The following is a 24,165-nucleotide window of genomic DNA, read 5'->3' on the forward strand; positions in this document are numbered from 1 at the left end:
AAAACATGACAAATCAGATCAGCTGATAAACATGATCATTTTATAACCCTATGATTATTCTAACAGTCATTTCATTAGCATTACTTTTTCTAATAAAATGTAATAACACTGAAAAAAATATACAAGTTAATTTGATAAGTCTCAATTAAGCACATTTTCGATCACTAATATAGGGATGCCCAAACTCAGTCCTGGAGGACCAGCATCCTGCATAGTTTAGCTCTAACTTCCTTCAACACACCTGTCTGGAAGTTTTTGTATACCTAGAAAGAGCTTGATTAGCTTGTGTGTTTAACTGGAGTTTGAACTAAAATATGCACCGGCCTTCCAGGACTAAGTTTGGGCACCCCGGCACTAATTGTTCAATTATTAAAGGGATAGTTCACCCAAAAAATGGAAGTACTCGAATCAATTACTCACCCTTCACTTGTTCCAAACCTTTATGAATTTCTTTATTCTGATGAACAGTAAAGAAGATATTTTGAAGAAAGCTGGAAACCTGTAACATTTGACTTCCATAGTTGTGCTTTTCTTGCTATGGACATCAATGGTTACAGGTTTTCAGCTTTCTTCAAAATATATCATTAACGCTCATCAGAATAAAAAACTCAAAAAGGTTTGAAACCACTTGAGTACATTTCTAAGCGTTTTAAAATTGAATTCATCATAATTGAATTTTAAAAGAAAAAAAATTGTAAGGCCCTGCATTTTAATGTATACTGTAGCACATCATTTCAATAACAAAGCTTATTTTGTTAATGTTGCTGCAGCCTTCTGCTTTAGCTGTGGAGCTGAGCCATAATCAATTCAGCGAAATGCAGCGAATTATTTTTAGATTCACTAAACATTCAGAGGCATGAGTATTAACTGACTCACAGATCATACCGGGCAGAGATGCACATTCAGATGATATTTAAATGATACATTTAAGCATATTTGCAAAATCCTACTATATACCAACCCCATATAAGGCAACACGAGAAGACTGGTGATGAGCACAATGATGCGCAGAACTGAACTTGGTGCCAGCACAAACGTTTTCTTTAGCGTCATAAACCAGCCCGTCAGATGAGCTCGAATCGTAACTGTACACAAAGAAACAAAAAGGTCACATTGACGTAATGCAGTTCAAATTATAAATATAATAAAGTTACATGTCAAAAGTTTAAAAGGAACACTCTCCTTTTTTCGGAAATAGGTTCATTTTACAATTCCCCTTGAGTTTTACCATTTTTAAATCCATTCAGCCATTCTCTGCGTCTGGCAGGAGCTCTTTTAGCTTAGCATAAATCATTGAATTGGATTAGACCAATGAGGTGTAGCATGTGCAATTATATTACACAGCATACTTACATAGCTGGGGACTATTTGTAGAGCTGCTTGATATCATTGCTCCCATGGCACCATAGAAAATTAATTGATTATTACACCACAATGAGAGTATTGTTACAAGCCATATTGGTCTACAAAATAATTAGTTGTGTCCGTCCTAGCACACAATGTAACTATAGAAGGGTAATGCTTTAAATGGGAAAATTATCAAAACTCTTTTTTTTGGAAATGCTAATGGTGTAATCCGATTCAATTATTTTTGCCAAGTTAAGCTAAAAGTGCAATTTTTGAATGGATTCAAAAATTGTAAAACTCAACTGTATAACTCTAGGTGACTTTTAAAATGAAAAAAAAAAGTGGCCTTTAATCTTACCTGGCACAGGAAAGAAAGAAAAGACCCTCAGTGGCATGATGCAGAGCTCTGCAAAGTCCATATCAACTCCAATGACATCTACCAGGATACGCTCAGAAACATGAGGGCTCCAGAATACAATGAAACACATCTGGCAAACAGGAACACAAATATGAACAGAAATCACATGACTCGCTTATGTGGTTTGTCTTTGTTTTATGAAGTTTTAAAATCAATTATTATGAGATTAAACAAGAACTGGCCACTATTAGGTGCAACTGCTCGTTAACGCAAATATGTAATCAGCCAATCACATGACAGCAACTCAATGCATTTAGGCATGTAGACCTGGTTAAGACAATCTGCTGCAGTTCAAACAGAGCATCAGAATGGAGAAGAAAGGTGATTTAAGTGACTTTGAACGTGGCATGGTTGTTCAACACTTCAACCCTTGAGGCAGATGGGCTACAGCAGCAGAAGACCATACCGGGCACCACTCCTGTCAGCTAAGGACAGGAAACTAAGGCTACAATTTGCACAGGCTCACCAAAATTGGACAATAGAAGATTGTAAAAACGTTGCCTGGTCTGATGATTTCTGCTGCAACATTTAGATGGTAGGGTCAGAATTTGGCATCGACAACATGAAAGCATGGATCCATCCTGCCTTGTATCAAAGGTTCAGGCTGGTGGTGGTGGTGTAATGGTGTGGAGGATATTTTCTTGGCACACTTTGGGGCCATTAGTACCTATTGAGCATCGTGCCAACGCCACAGCCTACCCAAGTATTGTTGCCGACCATGTCCATCTCTTTGTGACAGTGTACCCATCTTCTGATGGCTACTTCAAGCAGGATAATGTGCCATGTCAAATCATCAAAAATATTTTTAAAAATGTGCGAATCATCTCAGACGGGTTTCTTAAACATGACAATGAGTTCACTGTACTCAAATGGCCTCAACAGTCACCAGAACTCAATTCAATAGAGCACCTTTGGCATGTGGTGGAACGGGAGATTTGCATCATGGATGTGCAGTCGACAAATCTGCAGCAACTGCGTGATGCTATCATGTCAACATGGAGCAAAATCTCGAAGGAATATTTCCAGTACCTTGTTAAATTTATGCCACGAAGGATTAAGGCAGTTCTGAAGGCAAAAGGGGGTACAACCGGGTACTAGTAAGGTGTACCTAATAAAGTAGCAGGTGAGTGTATATTAATACTTTACGTTAAATGTTATTAAAGTCTCAAATAACAATTTAATATACATTTAAATGCAATTGTTGAGATGGCAACGTTTATTTTTTTTTGAGTCATTCGAGTCACATGATAAATCATAACCTGATTTAAAGTCTGTGTGAACCAGAGGTTGCTGAGACGCAAGTATTTTGATGTTCTTTGAACTCAAACAAAATATTGAGTAGGCTGGGTCTTTCTTTTGCGCATCATTCCCTAAAGTGGAAACTACCCATAAGACAGGTTTTTAAAAAATCCAATTGCTATGGAAGATTTCAAGTTGACGTCAACAGAAGCACTACCACTCCCAAATGTGGAAGCAAATGCTCAGACTTACATTGAAGATTACAAAAATAAACCCTTTTTGAGTGGATTAACTTGCACGGATGTGTAAAGAATGTGAGCTAGCAAAATGAACATTGCAAATTTTGATTTCAAGCAGACTTTTTAGTGCTACTACAAAATAAACATACAAACATACAAAATAAAAATGTGCTCCTTGTCCATCATGTAAACTCCCTCATTGAGTCACCTCGAATGTGCCAGTTCATTTTAACTGGGTCTTTATGACACTCTTCTCACTCCAGCAAGAAAAGATTATACAACAATCTCACAGCAAGCCTACTCAACGCCCTGCCTACAGGCATTCCTCTCATCTGGCACAATCCAATCTGACAAAGGCCTGGCATGCCTGTGTTTACAGAGAAAGATCCTCCACATCTGACTAAGTTAAAGGCGATGGGCTTGAGTCAGATAATGTGGCCTTTACTTTGATCTTCACTGCTCATTCCTTACCACATCTCTATCCACAAATGCTTTAGTATTCTTAGGGGTCGTTTATATGACAATGTCTTTAGCCAAAAATTCTAAACCTTTTAACTCCCTTTTTGGTGACTGAAAATGTATTGTTCTGAAAATGGGTTTCAAAGTGGAATGTCGTGTCTGTAAACACCCAACAAGATTCTTTGAAAATGATAATGTCAAGACTTGAAGGTTTGAATTTGGCAAAGCTCAGTGCCCTTAAACACGGTTTAGTTGACTTTACTTAATATTTTTAAGACAATGTTTGTTTTACTCACTTTAAGTAAAATGACCTTTGTGCATATTAATAAAAAGTCAAGTCAACTTAATGGTTACAAGTTACATTCAGAATTTAAGCCCAATAGAGAAGCAAAAAAATAAAAAAATCAATTATTCGATTATTTCTTGACAAAAATAAATTCTCAAATACAAAAACCACAAATTTTGAAGTCAAGAAGTGCTCGAGATATCATAATGACAACCGTTGTGGTTGATTTGTTTAATGCTACATTACAGACAACTCACAATTGAGAATTTCCTACCTCTAGAAGTTGGATATGTGACCGGTGAACTCAAACAAACAAATTAAAATAACTTCAACAAGACATGCTATTTGACATGAATTCACATATGACAGCTATTTTTGCTTCAGCAAGATTAGCGCAGAGCTAATTAGAGCTAACCAGACACAAGTGGAGGTAGGAATTTCAGTAGTGAAATGTTAAACTTCTAACCTCAATAAGTTCCAGTCAATCTCATGCAAGTCATATTTTCACCACATTAGGTGTGAGTGTATCACAACATATTGTGCCAATTATGTTTAAAACAAAAATAATTAGAAAAATTAAATTTGGCTTCCTTTGATTACAGATGAGGAAAACAGAACATTATAATGTACACTATAACATAATCTTAAAAATAGCCTTAATTAGTATAGTTCCCACTCATTTTGTGATGTAAACATTTTTATATGTTATGTTTGCTTATGTTTCAAAGTAGATCTGCACTAATCTCGGTGTTTAAGATGAAAACATTTGTAGACTGTGAGCAACTTGATTCTAAAATGGTAGTGTAGTGGTACAAACATTACACTGTGGGCAAACTCCCGCTCTCCCTTGTGAAGCCAATACGGAAGTCACTGCAACTGCAATCTGACAGGCTGATTCACTGTAGATTATAAACAGTCATCTGAAATTTTGTCATACAAACTCTGGCCTGGATTTATAAAAACCCAGTGTTTACGAACACATACTATGATTTTGTCTGTTGGGAAACGATTGGATTGTTGAAAGAGGTGTGCACAGATGCATTGTTTATAACAAGCACTACTATACGCACATAAAAATAACAGGACATTTTGATTTCATTGTAGCTTTAACAGGGGCAGGGAGCAACAGAATAAAAGGTTGATCAGCTAAAAAGATGCAAAATCGAATTCCCTCTCTTTTGTTAAATAACAAGACAGTAAAATTATTACAAAGATGTTGAATTTGTATTAAAGCTTTCTGATGTTCAATTGAGTTTTCTCAAATGGAAATAATGTCTGTGATCACTCTGACAGCCCATCAACGAAGTAACTAGCAATCATGTGTGTTCAGCCATTTTAGTGGCACCGGCGATATTGCAAAAAAAAAAAATAAAATAAAATAAATAAATCATGTTTTGATTTGATATAGATAATTATTTAATATTTTTTAACAATACATTCAGGAATATTAGGATTTTTTTTTTATTTAACCACTTTATTTTAAAAGTTATCAACATCACTAAGGCAAATAGTTTTAATATTCAAAAACAAAAATATCTGATCTCTTTATAATAAAATAAACATAAGTGTTAAAGAGACTCTTAAACGTGATGATTAAAATGTTACAAAGTGTGTGCAAAGGTAAAGCGTAAATACTGAACAATCGAAGCAAATTTTAACGTGTGAATAATAGGGATACAGTAAACCTCAAACTCTGTCAACAACACAAATTATGATAATCAAATCTGTTCTTTCAAGTAAAGGAATTCACCATCATTATTAAAATACATATTGCAACATTACAAATTTGTGAAGTTCAGTGACTATATTACCCCCATGCTTCCAAAAAATAAAAAATTCAGGTGAGAGGCTAGTGGCTGGGATGCACAGAAAAGAAACCAAAAAGCCACTCCACATCCTTACATCCTTTTTTATTTATTTATCCTTATTTATTAATTTCCTCACTGCTGCTATACGGCACTCATTTTCACAGGTGTTGTTATTATGAACTGAAGTGACAAGCGTGCACATGGATACCTTGACCATTTACAATGAACTTTGCTCACGCTCCCCTGGTGTCTCTTGTAACTAGGCGACCATCGAGTGTTTTCTCAAAGGATGACAAATGAACAAACCATTGCTGCGGTTCGATACAAGTTTATGGAGAAAAGTATAAGCGCCGCAGTGTTATGGTGCGCTGTGTTTGTCTGAAGTAATTAGTTTGTATGGAATATACATATTTCAGTAAGGGCAAAGTGTGAAGCAGATTGGTTAGTTCTACTTGAATGAATCGTGGCAAGTAGTGCGCATCCATAGGAAATGACAAACTAACACCCTATGGCACTGCTTCCAAGGCGCGTGCTCAACAGCCACATTTTAATAAAAATATAGCGCTTCATACCGAAACTTAATACAGATTTTTTTATTTATTTGTATTTTTAAATCGATAGTGACAATGGTGTCGGTCAATAAATATCCATACCGATTTTAATCGCCCAGCCCTACTGGTAGATACCGTTTACATGGGTATTGGCACCAGTTTTCATTACCCAACCCTATTTAAAGATCAGTTTTACTTGATACCCAACTTCCCTTACATGCATATTAATTTTTATTTTATTTAAAAACAGTTGTTTGAAAGATTATGCACTGTAAAAAGTAAGTGTCATTTCATTTCAATAAAAGATGCCATGATGGATTTGTTTTTTTATTTTGCTTAACTATAATTATAGTATACTAATACTTAACTATATAGTACACTATAATTTAACTATAACTATAGTACACTATACTTTTATACTATAACTATAGTTTACTATAACTTTACAGACCCCCTAGTTTTTAGTGATGCTGTGATCATTGAATCAAATGCAAAAATCAACAAAAAGTCACAAATTTTTGCGATCCTGTAAAATTCTTAAAATCGTAAAAAATTTAAATAATCTCATAAAACATCCAATTAGAAACCATATAGTCAAATTATATTTATTTCAGTTTACAATTAATTGGTTTACATGACTTATAGACATCGCATACACAGCGCACGTGATGTATTTGCGTGTCTCTCAAAAAAATATCATTAAAATCTCACCTGCACCCTCACAATCATTACATTACATGGAGAGGGAAAATTGTTTTGCAGGCTGTACAGCAAGCAAAAGCGGATAAAGCACAATTAATTTACAAGTGAAATCATTACAAAGATTGGAAGAGACATCCTGTAGCCTGAATTGGCTGTTTGGTGCATTTGACATGCTTCATACTGCAAAAGAAAGTGGAAAACATCTAACAAACAGAGCAGTGGAACAAACAGAGAAGAAGCTTACAGTGATGGAGACCGCTGAGAATGAGGACCGCTGGACGTAACCGAACTGAAGGACATTATTTGTGCTTTACATGTATAGCTGGTATTATAATGTGCATTAAATCGATAAATGTTTTCATTTTCCTGCAGTTAATGAGAGAAACTGATTTCTGCCATTGACAAGTATTACGGCAATATGTGTTTTAGGTGTATTACGGTAGGAGAAGCCCTTATGCATGTCAGGAGTGAGGTACCTGACATCAGATGCTCCTGGGAGAGAAATCTGAGAGGAAGTAAGTACGTGGATAAAAAAAAAAGCTATTTAACCTTCCGTTGGCTTAATCCCTACCGTTTTAGATGCGTTTTAGATCTTGTCTTGACAAAAGAACAAAATAAAGCTTTATTTTTAGGATTTGTGTCATTGTCTCAGATTGCACATTTAATACAGTAGGCTACTCAATCTGGTAAATAATGCATAATTTTTAATGTTTTTTTTTTCAAAATCGTCTGCAAATTCTGGGAATAAACACCACGAAATCAGTCATTTAAAAAAAATAAATAAAAAAAAATCTTGAAAAACTGATGACTATAACTATAGTATACTGTAACTTAACTATGACTATTAACTATAACTCTAGTAACTTTAATCAATATGTAAATACAGCGAATAAAAAGTGAATAAGATTTTATAACTTGATTTAATTTCTGTATTAATATTAATAGGCTAAACCTTTTATTTTATTGTCAATATTTTCTAATGTTTACTATGTATTCTCTTATCTGCTGGTAATTGTTGTCCCGTATTTTCACATCCCAATGTAACACGTATGCTCTTAAACAGCAAAACAAGCACACACACACACACACACACACACACAAAATACAACTTATGCAAAAAATCTGTTTGTCATTTGGTTGCTGACAGATATTCACTGTAAGGTGTTTGATATGTTGTTTGTACCATTATGAAACAAGCATGACAGCTGCCAAATATCTTCAGGCTGTTTTGAGTTTTCTCCACTGGTGGCACAGGTGTTACAGTACAGCTACACAGAGAAAAGTGGGTGTGCAAGATCTCCAAACATGCTCTTTTAAATTTAATTTGATCTGAACATCTAATCCATAATTACACAACACACACCTTTCGGTACAAGTCATGTCACGGAAAACAAAAACAAGATGTTTAAAACTTTGAGACGGACAGTCAATCTCTTTGGTTTATTCAGCTTTATAAACATAAATACATGTTTATCCTCTATACATGTGAGAAAAGTCTTATTCAATTTGACTTTTTTATTGTCCAGGATAAAAGTATAACTTTCTCTATATGTGTAACTGTTAATTTAGTCATCAAAAATAGCCTGACAAATAAAAACCTCACAGGTCTGCTAAAAGGCCATTAATGTGACTGAATGTGCAAACTCCTATCTGCTCATCTAATAAATCAACAGCACAATGCAGTGAATTATAATCAAAATTGACGTTGGTTCGTTTTTATCTATTGGACTGCTTTTAATCTTGTAATTTTTCAGAAACAATAATGCACTAATGCATTACTAGCGCAGATGACCTGTCAAGCTTCAGTTTGTGTCAAAATATAGGCAACACACAGTATTTGCACACTTATTTCCATTGACAAAATGAACACTGCTAATGTAACATCTGTTTTCACCTAATGTTGTTTTGTTTTTTGTCTACAGGCCCTGAGGTAAGAGCATGACAAGTAAACAGTTGAAAAGGGGTTTACTACTTGTATGGCATGTGAAAAACGCATTTTGTTTTTCCATGAGCAGGAGAAAATTCAGTTGGGTTGTTTCTTTATGTGTTTGTTTTAAAATGAAGATGCTTATCTTACTAACTTAATTCTTTATGTTTTCCAAAAATGTAAACACAACATTATGAAAATACTCACCGGCCACTTTATTAGGTACACCTTAACCCTATTGGGTTATTCACACTTTAAGACATGGCACTTATCCTGCTGGAGGTAGCCATCAGAAGATGGGTACACTGTGGTCATAAAGGGATGGACATGGTCAGCAACATTACTCGGGTATGTAGGCTGTGGTGTTGACATGATGCTCAACTGGTACTAAGGGGCCTAAAATCTGCCAAGAAAATATCCCCTACACCATTACACCACCACTGCCCTGAACCACTGATACAAGGCAGGATGGATCCATGCTTTCATGTTGTTAATGCCAAATTCTGACCCTACCATCTGAATGTCACAGCAGAAATCGAGACTCATCAGACCAGTCAACGTTTTTCCAATCTTCTTTTGTCCAATTTTGGTGAGCCTGTGCAAATTGTAGCCTCAGTTTCCTGCTCTTAGCTGACAGGAGTGGTACCCGGTGTGGTTTTCTGCTGCTGTAGCCCATCCACCTCAAGATTTGACGTGCATTTAGAGATGGGTTGCAACTAGAAGGGCATCTGCTGCGTAAAACATGTGCTGTACAAGTTGGCAGTTCATTCCACTGTGGCGAACCCGGATTAATAAAGGGACTAAGCCGAAAATGAATTAGTTAATTTAAAATAGGGCCAATTTAAAGGCCAGACTTACGTTTTTCAGTAACAAATGGCCTACTGATGTTTTGCTTTTTTATTTTACATTAGGCTATTATTTGTGCATAAACATATCTAGATATAGTAATAAACATACCGTTTGTTTGAAAACAACATTTTTTTGTCATTCTTACTGCAAAATTATATGAGCGATAATATCATAAAATGTGGAGAGGGGCCTTACAATATTTTACAAAAAACAAAAGTTTGTGAACCACTGCTTTAAAATGTTAACTATTCTTTTAATAGCATAACTGATTATTAGCAGCCATTACTTCTGAATGCTCAGGAATTATTCTAATATGTAGATTTTACACTAATGCACAAGGAGCACTTCTTATTTACCTTAGTGTCTTTTAAAATATTTTTTCCTAACATCATAACTCCCTCAAACTGATCAGTTTCCTTCCTGAATTAAAAGTATTAAAAAAAAAGTTTTGCTGTTTATAAAAATATCTTACCGCTAAGGAGAGAATAAAACAGCAGAGGGTGAACTTCTTGATATGTGATTTGGTGACCATCATCCCACTGGCCAACTTATTGGTAGGGTTATTCTGTTCAAAAGAGAAAGAAATACAGTTACTCAAATGTTAGTTATTCTCAAAACTATTATAACAATTATAAATATAATAAACAAAAAAAGTGTAAAAATTTTTTTATTTGAAAATATTTGATAAATGACATGCATAAAAAAAAAAAAAGTTAAATAAAATGCTAATATTTTTTCTCAATACCTTAGTAAAAACAATTTGACAAACTAAAACATCTAAAACCACAAAACTATTTTTGCTAAAACAAAAGTGTCATCTTTCTGGTCATCAAGAAGAACATTATGTACTAGAAGACAAAAACACAATTTACAAGTTACAAAACAAGTTCTCACCAATACTTCACTCAAACTTGCCAACACAACCACACAATTAAAACCTTAGGGCTCTTAAGACACAGACATCTGATATTGGTTATGTCTCTAATCGGTCTAAAGGGCAAAACCTAAACAAGTTGAATCAGGCACATGTTAGTCTGACTGTTGCATGGCTTTAAATGGTCTATAATTACAGGTCTGCAAGATGAGGCATTTTATAGTGAATGCCAGTCATCATGTGTTGAGCAAAACAAATTTCCCGAACCTTAAGGCAAAAAAATAATATATGTTTTTTGAAGAAGTAAACATGTTTTTTTCTTTTGGTGGTGGGTGTGGAGGGAGTAAAAAGTTTTTTCTTCTTTTTTATTTAGGGTAAATTAAGAGAAAACCTTTACTTACCATATCGAAAGCTGGATACACTGCACGTAGTTCTGTCAACCAGCCGTAGGGCATGTGACCCACTGGATATGTTGCTGTGAGAACTGCTACTGCCTATCAAAAAAAAAAATACAACTCACTTTGAAAAACTGCTGTATGTTTACTTTTTTACTGTGGTACAAAAATAGCACACTAGAGAGCCGTTTACACCTGTTCATTTCATACATTTGTTGAATCGGAAAACAATCTGATTGTAAAAAAGGGGATGTAAATGTTCCCCAAAATGCATTTAAAATGGATTTAAATACCACGTCAGGTGGTGGTCTAGAAAGTATTCCAGTTAATGTCAAAAACAAACATGCGAGTGTATGTTAAGCTATAGTAAATGATATAGTCAGCTATAGCAGTGATAATGCAATGCCAGAGATGGCAGTTTAAAATGTCTGTTTGATTTAATTATTTTTTGTTTCATTTTATTTTTGACCAGTTATTTACTGTTGAATGATAAAATTAGAATGTTAAATAATAATATCTAATGGCATCAAAAGAGAGGAGAAAAATAACAGCAGGTAGATATAAAATAAAGTTTAGAAGCGTTTAAAACATAGTTTTAAGTAGGTCATTTACAAATTAACGTAAACCCTATACAGTGTTGAATAATGTCTTGCATGTACCTGCATGATAGAAATAGATGTTTTATTTAGCATTTATAACCAATGGCATGTCAAAATATAGATATAGACCATTTCAATGTGGCGATGCCATTGGCCCATGAACATTTCATGACTGTTATCAAACTATTTCATAACTGTAATAAGAGACAATATAATCAAAATGTAACGTCAAACAGCTATCATAACATTTATCAATATGCGGACCTTTATGAATTCTCTGAAGCTACAGAAATTTCAAAAAGTAAAACAGGAAATACATTAGGACCATTTTTTTTTTTGCCTCAAAATAGTCTATATAGCCTAATATTGGAATCATATCAGTTTAGTCGAGACACATTTATGTGATCGAACATAATGAATTTTCACTAATATACGAAAGTCCTTAGAAGCTTTGGAGTTACTTAGATTATATTTTACTTTCTTGTCAATGCAGTTGTCCCAGTGGTTTGTGTGCTGACATATACACGGCATCGGACTTGATGTCGTATGATCAAATCCCTGTTTGTGGTCCCTGTTTGTTTTATCCTACTGTCCTATCAAATAAAATGCAAACACGCTAAAAATAATTTTTTTTAAATATATATAATTTTACTTTCTTGTCTTTTTGTAATCTTGAAAATCATGTTCTCTTGCCATCAAAAATAAATTTTCTGGTTTTCTCGGACTTATTTTTTTCTGCTTATTCAGCATAAGAAGATGTCTTCAATTAGAAGAAGTGAATGCACAGTGCTAGGGCTGGGTGATAAAAATCGATATCTGTATTTATTGACCGAACACTATTGTCAATATCGATAATTAAAAAAAAAAAAAAGTTATGAAGTTTTAGTATAAGTGCTGTAATTTTATTAAAATGTGGCTGCTGAGGGCGGCTTGGAAGCAATGCCAATTAGCTTAGGGTATCAATTTGTTTTTCCAATGGAGGCCTGTGATGTGCATCACGTGCACATGGGAGCAACATGCATACAGTGTGCAAACGGCACGCATGTGATGTGCACCAATTTTCCAGGTACACCTAGTTTAAAAACATCAGAACTTTTCTGACTGCTCCGAGCGCACCACGATTCATGCAAGTAGAACTAACCAATCTGCTTCAGACTTTGTATGGAATATACACCTTTCAGTAATAACAGCAGGCTAACTACCTCAGACAAACACAGCGCATCCAAACACTGCAGTGCTTTTTACTTTTCTCTATAAACTTGCATCTAAGCTGCAGCATTGGTTTGTCCTGAGATAACGTACGCATAGTTACGAGAGACGCCATAGAAAATGGTGAAGGAAAGCACGAGTAAACGTTTGTCACTTCAGGTCAGAATAACAACACATACGAAAATGAGTGCCGTATAGCAGCAGTGAGAAGATTGTAAATAAAATGTAAGCATGTAAGGATGTCACCAGAGTGGCTTTTTGGTTTCTTTTCTTGTGCATCCCAGCCTCTAGATCCCAATCTGAAAGATTTTTTACCAAGTGGGTAACTTGACAATTTGTATGTTCAATATGTATTTGAATAATGACGGCTGGTTCCTTTACTTGAAAGCTCTGATTTAATTATCATAATTTGATTTGTTTACAGAGTTTGAGGTTTACTGGATCATTATTTGACACCTTACAGACGTTGATCTACCTTTACTACTGCACACACTTTGTAACATTTTATTTATCAAGTTTAAGAGTCTCTTCAGCACTTATGTCTATTTTATTATGAAAAGACGAGTTATTTTGTTTAAATATTTTTGCATTTGACTATTAAAACAATTTGCCTTAGAAATGATGGTAAATAAAAAAAAAAATAATAATAATATTCCTAAATGTACTGTTAAAATGATTCAACAATCATCAATATTGAATGATATAAAACATGATATCGTGATAATTTTTTTGCAATAATCACCTAGCCCTACACGGTACAGTATAATGTATTAGCTTTTGCAGGTACTACTAACTTATTTAAAGTAACTGAAAAGGATGATTTAAGGCAAAGGCATAATCTTTCAATTTCTTCATAATCGAATTCATACATGCAACAAACTTATTTTGCAATGGCCAAATTTTATGCTCTAAATGGTATAAACAGTGAGGGATTATTAATGTATATAAATGATATATAATCATGAACACACATGTTTATGCTCATTTGATATCATCAAGGATGTTCTGATTTAATGTGTTGCACATCTGCAATTATTTCTCTTTTATTTCAAAGGGCCAGTGCAGACTCAACTGCTGCTCTAGGCAGAACACTCATGTTCCCCATTCACCATACTCATTCATTAAAACACCATCATTAACTTATATTTTTGACTTATTGTTCATAGCTGAAATTGTATTAAAATGCATCCTCTATTATTACCAATTCTGTATTATGTTATATAATAAGTGTAGCCTACAAGCTAGAAGGCGAAGAACAAGAAAATAAATAAATAAAATACAAATACATATACAAAATAAACAAATAAATGATGAAAAGCAGAAAAATTCTGTCGAGATCACAAGAAGAACTACTACGACTATGACAACCATTACGACGACGAATAACTACTTTATGTCGAGATGACAAGAAAATAACAGTTGCGATTCCACTAAAACTAGTTATGTTGAAATCAAGTGAAAGCAAGAGAGAACAAATATTTTAAAGCATGGCCTCTTAGGACTACCATACAAATCAGACCAACCAATCAGAGAAAATGCATAAATTGAATAAGCTTTAGCACTCACTTCAGTTGATGCAGTGCTGCCTTTCAGGTCCCGTGACACAAACAGATTGACGATGGGTCTGCTGATGCGCTGAGTGGCCAAAATTAGCGCAAGTGGCCACCAGAAGCTAAGCATCTTCTTTATGGTGACATCGCCCTGAAAGTGACCAAAAGTGCACTTAGCATGAATTATTTTTATATGAATCATTACTTTTCTGCAATAATCTGTTTAATGGACGTACCCCTTGATCAATGCTGGTAGATTCGGGGGTGATGTCATGAACATTGCAGTAGTAGCCAAGTCCTACTATAGTGAATCGCACAAGGGCTCCCATATACAGAGCGAGAATGGGGATAAGAAGAGGCTCGAAACATTCCAGGTTACTCTGGAGGAGGATCGCCACAAATACTATCTGTGGGCCAACGAGACAAAGATCAATTATTATTATGGAGCAAAATTGTGTACATGTTTACACGCACCACAAACCTGAAAAACTACTTATGCATTTAAGGGTTACAAAAGGGATATGCTGTACCTGCTGTATGCAAATGTACAATGCAAAATGAGTACTCAGAATAGGCATCAGCAGCTAGAACAGCAAGATTTGCATACACTGTACTGTTTATTATATGTAAAGAAAAAAAAATGCTCATATGTAGCTTAAATATTAAAACATGTTGTGATGACTCATTTTTGTTTTGCTATCGCATATTTTTTTTCAATACATTTTAAATGTTTTATGCATTTTAAGTCGAGAAATATTAATAATTTTATACTTTTATATACCACAGATACATTAAAAGGTGTCTAACATGAATATAAAGTAATTTGTTTATGTAATGTTACAAAAAATATATATATTTTTTCAACATTGATCAATCAGCGATCAGACATCAGTACATCTGATAAAATGAGGCATGTGACAACTCTAATGGTTAATAAAACCATCATTACATAGTTGCTATTTTTTTTACTTGATATTCAAACAAAGGCATGAAAAAGTGTTTGCCCCAATACTGATTTCTTATTTTTACACGATTGTCACACTTTAATGTTTCAGATAATCAAACTAATTAAAATATTTTACTCAAAAACCAAGAAGAAAACACATCAGGCAGTGTTTAAAATTAAGGAAATCCACTTCTGAATGCAAAACAACAAAATGAAGACTTTAAAGTGGCCTAGTCAACGTCCTGACCTGCATCCAATTGAGATGTGGCTTGATCTTAAAAAGCCGTTCATGCTTGAAAACTCCAATATTGCAGAATTACAACAATTCTGCAAAGAGTGAGCCAAAATTCCTCCACAGCGCTGTAATGCTGGATTTATACTTTCGTCTTGAGCCGCATCGCACACCTCTGCTGACTGAGCGTGCACCTCACGAAACTAACGAGGCTTTTACACTTGCCACGTTCGCGGTTGTGATATTCTCAAAAGAAACTGACCGTAAAGTTGAGCGGATAAACAGAGAAGTAGGAAGTTTTCAGAACTACATCATATCATTAAATATTTTTTTAACTAATTATTTTTATTATAAATTATTTTTAAGATTTTAAGGATTTTTATAACCATTCCAGGTGTTTTTTTATTTAAACTTTGATGCATTACTTGCTTTTGTTTATATCTCGGACAGTTCTACCAATTAACGGTTATCAAAATTTTAAATGACAACAGAACATGGGTTACTCTACAAATATATTTTCATTATGGCAAGAATAAAAAGCACAAAAAACTAAAAAAGTACACTTACTAAAAAAAAAAACTGATTTTTTAAAAAATTATTATTATTATTATTATTTTTTTTTTTATTTAGCCCGCTCCACAATTCACACATTACTGTCTGGCTAGTTTCTGTCCTCTACTTATGCTAAAAAGGCTATAATGGTCCAACATTCCTGACCGTTAATCACCAATAAAGGCAAGAAAAACAGGGCATCAGTATATTTTAAACCGATAGGTTCAAATATTCCTTTCCAGTAATTATATAAATAATTTGTTTAATTTTAATAATAATTTGTTAAAAATTTTAATATATGTAAAACCTATGACTGTTGGAAAAAATATATTCTGTAATTGTTTACCTGGGTCTCCACTTTTGCCATGTCCTCTTTGGCTTGAACAAAACTTATCCCTCAGGTTTTTCCATACTTTTTAACAAAAACTTCCCTCCTTTTCCACGGCTGTTGCAATTTCTAGCCAAGAATTATTGATCCTTTGCTGATCACGGATCATAAAGATGTCTGTACAGTCTTACCCATTTCAGACAAAATCTCTTCAAAGTGACTCATATTCAACTTAAATCAAACGCGGCGCTCGAGTCTCAAATAAAATCATGCGCTCCGCCAGCCGAAATCATGTCTCATGCACCTAAAGCGAACCTCCGCAAACACAGCGATGACTTCACATCCGCCGCACACAGTATAAACGCAGTATAAACCAGACTTAAAAGACTTATTGAAAGTGCTTGACTGCAGTTGTTGCTGCTAAGAGTGGCCCAACATCTTTCCCTAGGGCGATGTAGTTTTGCATTTTGTTTTCTCTTAATAATAAAACCTTCATTTCAACACTGCATGATGCGTTTACTTGCATTATCTTTGACTAATATTTAAATTAGTTTGATGATCTGAAAGATTTAAATGTGACAAGCATGCAAAAAAAAAAAAGAAATCTGTAAGGGGAAAACAAAATCATGTAAGACACAAGTATGATTATATAATAAACTCATTTGATCTACAATTCATCCATTGCTTCCTCTTTGCCAAGAATCTAACTTTTGAATATCATGCCTAAATTGGTAATTCCAAAAGATTAGCAAAACACTTTTTATTCAATTTATGGAACAAGGAATGTAAAGCACGGTTAACATATTAGTATTTACCTGTGCAACAACATCAGATATCGAGGCAGATCCTACTAGAAGGCTATACTTGTGTTTCAGGAGGATCCCAGCATGAATCCATGCCTTTAGAGCAAAACCAAAAAAGTAAGAATTAAAAAAATACATGCAACAAGTTTCCATACAAATTAGTGTTTATCATTAAACATCAAGCAGGAAGCAAGCTGTGCTAATAATAGTTTATCAGCCCAAACAAACTTCCAATACTGCACTTCCTGTACTTGCACTCCTACAGTTCATCATACTGAATCATGTATTATTCAAGTCACCATGAAATTCCCAATGAACAAAGTGACCGAGTTGGAAACCATTTTTGCCTTCTTAATTGACAGATTTGACTAGGTACACAGAGTAAAAAGATTTTGGTCAATACTGATATGATTAAGAAGATACGAATCTCATATTCCACCTAACAACACAGAGAACTCTGCTGGATGGACATTTGGTCACCATGTTTCACTCAAACGGTCTCAATTGTCATTGTTAGCTTGATACATTTTCACTGTTATTTTGTATCGACATCAAATCACATTGAACTCACATTGAACACACACACACAAAAGAATTAACGTATGCTATGTTTCTTGTTTTCACAAGATTTAGAGACGTAACAAATTCCGCTTTTAAATAACAGGTCACCTATAGCTTTTGTCATGAGCTACAGCTATGTTCAAAATGACATCAATGTTTTCAAAGTGCACTGCAAAGGGAGCGCAATTGTAAACATGAAGATCGCTAAAACTGAACTGAAAAAATACTTATTACAAATACAAATTACACCCAAGAGAGATGACTTTAAATGTTTTTTTTTTTTTTTTTATAATTCCAAGTTTAAATGCTAGAATGTTTTAAATTAATAGGGCATAGGGGGATAACTGGGAATAGAACACAACCAGGAACTATTGTTTCTAACTACAGCTCCAGAGGTGTAGTTGCAAGCATACAAGTTTGCGACCCAGTTTGCAAATATTTGTTGGAACGATACACTTGGGAAACGTCAAATCAACGAACTATGTTTGAAACAATGGAACTGGCAACCTTAGCTGGCTAACGATGGTTTTCAGAAATGCACCCCTGGCTGTTAGTCTGCTCTGGAGCAGGCTAGCTGCAAAGACTAAATTTCATAGTAATTAGCCTGCTTTCATGCAACTGAGTCAAGGCTAAATTCCACCAGGATAGCCTCAAAATAGAGATCTGCACAGGGCTGAAATTTAAATCCCGCTCCCGCCAGGTTTTATAACGCACCCGACCGCTCCCGCCATATGTTCAGTCTTTGTTCACCCACTGCCGGACCTACCCTGTTTTCTACCCAATATATTTTCTCCACTTAATATATTTGACAACTACCGATTGAGTTTCATATATCATATCAGCATTATTTCACACACAGGATGCGCGCATGCTTTCTCTCTCTCTCTCTCTCTCTCTCAGGAGAGCTATAGGTGGGCCGCCCGCTCCCGTTTAAATTACATCAGAGTTCCCGACCACTACTGCCTTTTATTCTGAAATTTATTCCCGCGCTGCAAGAAAACTGGTCGGGTCCCGCGACTGCATACCTCTACCTCAAAAATCCCAGCTTAATCCCTTATCTTACTTTTGTGCAATACCCTCTTATTTTAACCAGGTTGGAATAGTTTGGTGGTTGTTGGCCCAAAACTTACGTTGCTGATTAGGTATAGTCATTAACAAGCAGATGAACAGTGTACCTAATAAAGTGGCCACTGTGTGTCAAACTAGGAAAAAGAACGATTTGCTACATTAAGGTTATACATATAATCTTCATACTTACCATTGCATCTAATAACGGAAATAGTGCGAGGTACAGGAAAGCTTTTCTAGTCTTGCTTCCAACTGAATCATCCACATGATGGAGCTTATTTATAATGTAGTAGCCTAGATCGGTGTAAGCTAGAAAAAATATAACAGGTTAAAATAGGTTTTACATTGAGAAACGTTTGCTGATATCTTTGAAAAACTGATTCACAAGATAAACACACCTATGAGGACGTGTAAGATAATGGCAATAACTCCAGCCACAGCCATGCAGAGGATAGCCTTGGATCTCTCCTTCTTACTGTTGACAAACACAAGTCCCACATTTTTGAAGTCGCTCATGGGTCCAGTGAAGAATTTCATAAGAGAGTATGCTAGACCATAGCTTGCCAGCATTTCAACCTTGTCCTCTTTTACAGAAGCAATGCCCCTGTTCAGAGCCTGAAGACATGAAGGAGAGAAGTTGTTTAATATAAAATACACACAAACACACACATACTACTAAAGTTTAAAGTAACACTCCACCTTTTTGGAAATAGGCACATTTTACAATTCCCCTAGAGTTAAAAAGTTTGAGTTTTTTTTTTTTTTTATCAATTCAGCTGATCTTTGGGACTTAGCTTAGCATAGCATAAATCATTGAATCAGATTAGACCATTAGCATCTTACACAATTTTCAAAAAAGAGAGTATGTATAATTTTCCTATTTAAAAGCATTAATGTTCTGTAGTTACATTATGTACTAAAACTGTAATAATCAAGAAATTTTGCCAAACTGTCACTTGTAAAATGTATTTCCAAAACAGTAGAGTGTTGTTTCAAAAGTTTGATTTAATTTGTACAAAAATTCTTAAATTATGCCTAAAGTAAAAGTATAGAGCGTTTACGCCACATCATTATTCAACCATATAGACACTGAACCAAAAGAATATACTCACTTTTTTTCAGATTATTAGTTCTGAAAATAATGAATTTATAGTCATGTTTTGGGGTTTAATAATCGATCAAGCCAAAAAAAAAAACAAAAAAACATTTCGATTACTATAGAATGCCAGAAGTCTTAACCCCTATTTTGATTTTGAGTCTTAATTTGGCCACAACTGTCTCTGTGTTTCAGCAAATACAATGCGCTTTGGTGAAAATCTTATTTTAACACATATTTTGGGAAAATGCTTTGAAAGTTTTGTAAAATTTAACAATACACTCTGGGCAAATTGACTATCCTTTCGTTATGTTTGTGGCTGTTTTTGTCCCATTGACTTCCATTATAATTACATTTTTTGACACCATATAATGATGTATTTTTGATTGCTGCTAGTTTTTCCAGTTGGTAAGAGGTAAAATTTAAAATTTTTACTTTTGATCATCAGTTGCAGTGCAAAAACAGCTTAGTTTCTGGATAAAAAAATTATATGGTTATTTGAAGTATAGTGTATGTGTGTGTTGGCATGTGAGAGTGTGTGAGAAAGACCTTGTGCACTTACCTTGACATGTTAGAGAAAAATCAAAAATAAGCAGTTCAGCTTCCAGAACATAGTAAACATACGTGTATTTATGCATGGACACTATAATTTGCAGTTTTACTCCATAAACTATAAAACCAAAAACTTTTTTGCACATGCCTATTTATAGGGTTAATGGTGTTAACAGTAAAAATTTAAAGTTTGACTTCTTCCCAGGAGGAAAAAAATACCAATAATCAAGAATGCATAATAATTTGCTGTCATGGCTTTGCAATCAAAAAATTATAAAATCCATTATAACGGAAGTCAACAAGGCAAAAACAGCCCTGAACATAACGAAAAGGTAGTCAATTTGAACAATACACAAGGTTTAAGCAGAAGAAGGAAAAAAAAAAAAAAAAAAAAAAAAAAACTAAATATGGTTTTGGTTGGCCAAACTGAATCAGAATTTCCAGGGCATGTTTGTTCTTATTATCTCCAGTCAAGTAAGTGTGAAAATAGTAGGTATATTGAAATATTGGGCTTATATCTTAATACTGTTCATAGATATCTTTGACCACCTATTAAACTCACTTTCTCAAAATATTCTTAAAGACAAGACTGAACAAGGATAAATAGTTTTATGTTTCAAGCACCTCTGTGTGCCCACAAATGTGACATCCCTTGGGACCAAGAACAACTGCTTTGGGCAGACTGTCCTGAGGTTATCTGAAATATTGTGTATGTTTTATCATGACCTATCCAGCATCCCCTATAGTTCTTCTTTAGGTATAGGTTGTTATATCTAACTTTTTCTGTTAAGGTGACCCTATACTGCCTACATAATTTTCAGGTCTGGACTCTGTGGAGGCCATTTCATGACTGTCTGAATTACATCAGCTGTTTTTTTTTTCCTCTCTTTCTCTCTCCTTTCAAATATGCAGTGAATTCAGTAAGTAAATACAGACTTTTGTGACTACTTATAGGACTAATGTACAGTATGTTAACACCATCCAATAAGGCCCTTTTAGTTAACATTGGTTAATTGAACAAACTTCCCAAAAATCTAAATCAATAGTACAAAAGCTACTTTTAAAGAGCCCCTATTATGGGTTTTTGAAAATGACTTTCCATGCAGTGTGTAACAACGCTCTAAGTGAAGTGAAACATCCAGCTAAGGTTTTATTCTGAAAGTGCACCATGTTTAAAACTATTGATTCATCTATAAAAGAGTCGACTCAGAGTGGTTCAAATTAATCGTGGGGTAACAAGTCTTTAGCTGTGTCAGCGTAACAGAGGCCCGCCCATTTGTTGATTGCACAGACCTGGAAAAATTAACCCCCCGGACCCGCCCACAAACACTGAGAGAAAGACAAACACTGTAGCAGATCTCAGTTGAATCATGTCATGAAGACGTTGTGCTCTGAAGTATGAGGGAAATTTAGTGTTATTTTCCCTACCCAAAGTTGAGGCTGTGACGAGTCAGTAGTTGAACTTTATTTTCAACAAAAATATCTCAGCAATATAGCCTTGTGCTCTGTTCCTGTCATTTTTCTGATGAGTGCTTCAGCAATTTACATGCTTACAACAGGGCATTCGTCGGCCGTTTGTTAAAGGAAGGCTCAAAAAAGACTACTGATATATGGGACTTGATTACAGAGCTTGAGAGGAATTTTACAGTACACAATTCATGGATCAGTTCCTTCCTCCATTTCACAAGGGTAAGTAACTCAAGTGCGATTAAAATGGTTGCCTCCTTGTTTTCTCTAGCTTGCAAATTATGTATTTAATTGTGCTTTGTTACTTGTAATTGCTCCATGTGGCTTTTACTGTATCTGGTTAACTCTTTATATTCTCATATCGCGACTAAACCACATTAAAAATGTGATGCATGCCGCTTTGTTTACGAATTTAAATGAGTTTGAGCTCACAATCCACTGCCATTTGTCATTGCAATAGCCAACATCAGCTGTTCCTACACATGTGGTGGTCAGGCTTCAAAATAGTTCAGCTTTTGCCACTGTGTAGATTAATACTGAATTAGAGTCATTGGTTAAAAAAAGAGCAATATGCTGGTGTTAAACTGCATTGCTTTAATGCACTCCTGCATTGGGCTCACACATACACTCCGACTACTTCAACAATAAGCCGTCGACAAGGGTGGTGGGCATTTCTCTCTCATCAGATCAATCAGCGCAGATTAGCATCTTGCTAAGAAGGGGTTTGCGAACAAATGAAGCGCTCCACGAATCATATGAGAGTCGTTAGGATAATTAGGTAAAAATAAATACATATAAGACAATGAAAGTGTTTTTTGACCTTGCCTGCATATCAGACTGTTGTTCAAGACCCCCAAAACCAAAATATTACCTTTTTTTAATGCACAATAAGAGCTCTTTGATTCAATCTTCGGTGATGTTAACTTCTTAATTAATGCCTAATATTGCATTAGATTTGCAGTTAAAATTGCTTTATTAAATAAAGTTAATAACTGATAGTATCTAACTTAGTAATAACTTAGAATCTGTAATTAATTGGACTTTATTCACTGTTGATTTAAAATCCATTAACTAACATTTCCTAATGTTGCATGACGAAGTAGAGCGGGAGAACCGAATAGGCGAGCAGGAGAAAATAACATAAAATATGGATGCAGGACTTTGGGAGTATTTTGGATTCAGGAGAGAGGATGCGTCACAGGGCAAGGTAATTTGCAAGACTTATGAAATGATTATTCCAACAAAACGGAGCAATACTACAAATCTGTTCCAACACTTAAAACAGCGTCATAAAAATCTGCATAATCAATGCAAGTCGACAAAGTCCATCAAAACAAACAAAAGCACAAATCAAATTTGCCAGCCCAAACAGACTGAAGCATCCATTGTTCAAGCACTTGCAAGCGCCCGTGCCTTATGAGAAAGTGTCAAAACGGCACAAAGAAATTACAGACACAATCACCTATTATATATGCAAAGATATGATGCCTGCACACATTGTCAGTAAAGACGGCTTTCGAAGACTAATACAAACACTTGACAAAAGATACCATCTAACATCTCGCACTCATTTCACACGATTTGCTATTCCCGAAATGTATGAGAAATCTAAGGTGGTATTGAACATGAGCTCAAGCAGGTTTACTAAATACTTCACCATGACCACAGATATGTGGTCCAGCAGAACAATGTAGCCATACACGAGTTTAACGGTCCACTATACTAATGACATCTTTGAAATGAAAATTTGATGTGTGCAAACCGGAAGATCACACTGGAGAATATATTTCTGAAACTTTAGCATCATGGGGACTTGTGAAGTGCAACAAGTGTCTATCACCACATTTATTTTAATCGCAATTTAATTATTTTGTCCATATTGCACAGCCCTTCCTTGATAAAAGCTTTTAAATAAAAGCAATTAAACTACAATTTATTACCGTCAAAATGTACTGTAAAAGCACTTCTCTGCAACTTGGTCTTTCACATGTCTTAAACAATTAGACGGGGAAAAAAAAATCTAACTCTAACCTGTATTTTCTTGTTTTATTCTAATAAACAGAGATAAGAGGATTATGTACATGTGTAAATAAGTACAGGTAAATGAA

The 24,165-nt window shown here is 34.8% G+C and overlaps 1 protein-coding gene across 1 annotated transcript in view; it reads right to left on the reverse strand.

Moving 5' to 3' along the window:
- Positions 1–24,165, reverse strand: part of ankha (ANKH inorganic pyrophosphate transport regulator a) — a 31,582-nt gene that overhangs the window by 1,993 nt on the left and 5,424 nt on the right. The window contains exons 2-10 of the mRNA XM_056450718.1: positions 19,341–19,557; positions 19,133–19,251; positions 17,326–17,409; positions 14,689–14,859; positions 14,469–14,603; positions 11,101–11,193; positions 10,298–10,390; positions 1,706–1,835; positions 962–1,085 (exon numbers count right to left, since the gene is read on the reverse strand). Coding sequence (XP_056306693.1) covers positions 962–1,085; positions 1,706–1,835; positions 10,298–10,390; positions 11,101–11,193; positions 14,469–14,603; positions 14,689–14,859; positions 17,326–17,409; positions 19,133–19,251; positions 19,341–19,557 — 1,166 coding nt within the window. The remainder of the gene's footprint in view (positions 1–961; positions 1,086–1,705; positions 1,836–10,297; positions 10,391–11,100; positions 11,194–14,468; positions 14,604–14,688; positions 14,860–17,325; positions 17,410–19,132; positions 19,252–19,340; positions 19,558–24,165) is intronic.

The sequence above is a fragment of the Danio aesculapii genome, chromosome 24 (assembly GCF_903798145.1).
Source record: "Danio aesculapii chromosome 24, fDanAes4.1, whole genome shotgun sequence".
NCBI classification, from domain to species: domain Eukaryota; kingdom Metazoa; phylum Chordata; class Actinopteri; order Cypriniformes; family Danionidae; genus Danio; species Danio aesculapii.